The sequence below is a fragment of the Aythya marila genome (genome assembly GCF_965140915.1).
Source record: "Aythya marila genome assembly, contig: HAP1_HAP1_SCAFFOLD_1044, whole genome shotgun sequence".
NCBI classification, from domain to species: domain Eukaryota; kingdom Metazoa; phylum Chordata; class Aves; order Anseriformes; family Anatidae; genus Aythya; species Aythya marila.
This window is the reverse complement of record NW_028136814.1, coordinates 15,686-17,932: the sequence shown is the minus strand read 5'-3', so window position 1 is coordinate 17,932 and position 2,247 is coordinate 15,686. Positions and strand designations below refer to the sequence as shown.

The following is a 2,247-nucleotide window of genomic DNA, read 5'->3' as shown; positions in this document are numbered from 1 at the left end:
AAAAAGTGTTTTAAATCTTACTAAGATGCACGTCAGGCCACATTCGTCTTTGTTTCTTTCTTTTGAATGGCAAATTGAACTCTTTTTCATCAAACACTATTGAAATCTCATTCACAACTAGAACAACTTCTTCCCTTATAAGGTGAATTACATGACAAGATAAATGAGAAATATTCTTCTCCCTCCAAAAACTTTGCAGTAGCACACCTCATTGGAAGATGAGAAATTCACTGAATAACTCTTCTGTTAAGTGAGAAGCACATCCTGCTGTGTTCACCCACAGTATTTATGAACCTGTTGTAAATCACCTCTTACAACCATGATGCTAACAAGACCATATCTGGTGTATGAGATCAGAAAAAGTTACATACTGCTTAAGTCTGAGACCTACCTTCTTCCTAAGAACAGACGGAAGACTTCAGAATCTTACCTCTCTTTTGCAAGAACAGCAAGTCCCTGTAGCAAGATCGGTACAACCGTCTGATCCAAGTAGGCACGCGTGGGTAACGACTGGAGATCCACCTTCTGCTTTGATGTTTTTTCTGCGTTTATTTTTTCATTTTCTACTATCCTCTGGAGGAGTAAGAAGTAAATGAACATTGGTAACAGTGGCAAGATCTACTTTGAAGCACAAGTGCAAATAATACACATTTCTCTGCAAGTTCACTTAAGTTTTAAAAAAGATATAAAGAAATGATTTTAAGTGTGCAGTTTTCCTTGGACAAACCTAAACCAGAGGAGCCTTCTGCTTAATTCTTACATTTTGAGAAAGCGTTAGGAAGTCCTAAGTTTCCTATAAGCAGTCCCAGTCGAATATTTCCTGCACACATGCACTTCCAACACAAATACTAAAAGCATCAGAAATGTAGGTGTAGTCTGACAGAAGAGACCCCACTCTACTGAAGCACAGATGGATACTTTAAGATACACAAAATGCTTCCAAGTCTTTTGGTCAAAAGCCACTGAATTATCTTGAAACTGGTAACTGTAGCTCAAGAAAGGACACCGTACCACTGCCAGTGAACCAAATGTTTTCAACACAACAACCAGTGCAACCAATGGATAAGGTTACAATTCAGTAATGGAAACTGAGGTATCAAGGCAAACAGTTCTCAGGGAGATCAGTAAAAAGGATGTGTAAAAAGTTTCTGCATGATCTTAGCATACGGTATGAGGTTATAATGGAGAAAGACAGGAGGCATTTCCCTAGTGAGCAAGAAACACACATCACAGAGTAAATAAACACCTAACCCACGCGGCTACCAGGAGCAGCCACACTGGACTGTGCCTACTCTCAGGGTAAGTAATTAAAGCTAGCCTGAACTATTCAGATCCAACATCCTTATTTACAGCAGGACTAAAGGAACTCCTCCCTTTGATAATTTCTTAGAAATGCCATCAACTCCTCCTGCTCCCCTCCCTGTCGTAAAAGCCTGTCTGGCTTTTTGTGGCATCACATGTTTACGGAACAGACAACCATCACAGGAGAGCGCCTACAGAAACCTCACGGAAAGGCTCAGGCACTACCTCGGCAGCAATTACCACGAAGGAACCTGCCGCCTCCTGGCGCAGCTTCCACCTCCCCCGAGGGCCATGACGCTTTAAGTTTAGCTCCAGCAGCCTCACTGGCGATCAGGATTCCGCCTCCCGCTCCCCCCTTACCTCCACGTTTTCGGTCAGGCCGTACTCGGCGTGGGGGTTTTCCGGCACCTGTAAGACACGGCGGGGCACGGCGGGGCTCAGCGGGGCGCACGGGCCGGCCCCACCCGCCCCGCCCCGCCCCGCCCCGCGCAATACCTGCGGCTGCCCCTCCATCATCTGCTCCGCCTCCATGGCTGCAAACGCGGGCGCTGCTCGAAGCACGGGCACCCCGGGAGGCAGCACACGCGGCCAGGGGGCTCACACGGGGCCGCGGCCGCCCCAACCCAGCACGGCCCCGTCCCGCCCGCCCAGCACCGCCGGGCCCGGTCCCCGCCCGCCGCGGCTCCTTTCGGCCTCACGGAAACCGCCGCGCCGCCACCGCCGCGCGCATGCGCAAGGCTCAGCCCCGCCCACCCCCAGCGGGCGCTGCGAGGGGCGTGGCCTTGGGCGGGGTCTGCTCCCCTCACAGCCCCCCCGTGAGGGAGCTGCCCGCTGACCCTAACGGGCACCGGCAATGAGGGGAGCCACGCGCGCGCGGTCACTCGCGATCTAATGGTGCTTCATGGTGACGAATCACGGAATCACCTGGTTGGAAGAGACCTCCAA

General features: G+C 50.6%; 1 protein-coding gene across 1 annotated transcript; it reads right to left on the bottom strand.

Annotated features, from left to right (window-relative positions):
• Positions 1-207: 207 nt before the first annotated feature.
• On the bottom strand, positions 208-2,019 carry LOC309891443 (protein dpy-30 homolog). The gene is made up of 3 exons (XM_082785812.1): positions 1,798-2,019; positions 1,663-1,710; positions 208-573 (listed from the first exon to the last, which is right to left on the bottom strand). Exons 1-3 carry the CDS (start codon positions 1,831-1,833, stop codon positions 427-429), a joined length of 231 nt encoding a protein of 76 aa, XP_082641938.1. The 5' UTR covers positions 1,834-2,019; the 3' UTR covers positions 208-426.
• Positions 2,020-2,247: the final 228 nt, after the last annotated feature.

Excerpts from the sequence above, each read along its gene's own strand:
- LOC309891443 (XM_082785812.1), bottom strand. The coding sequence starts at position 1,833 with ATGGAGGCGGAGCAGATGATGGAGGGGCAGCCGCAG. Across the intron at positions 1,711-1,797 it reads TGATGGAGGGGCAGCCGCAG|GTGCCGGAAAACCCCCACGC; the intron begins GTATTGCGCGGG and ends CGTGTCTTACAG. Across the intron at positions 574-1,662 it reads GCCTGACCGAAAACGTGGAG|AGGATAGTAGAAAATGAAAA; the intron begins GTAAGGGGGGAG and ends TTACTCCTCCAG.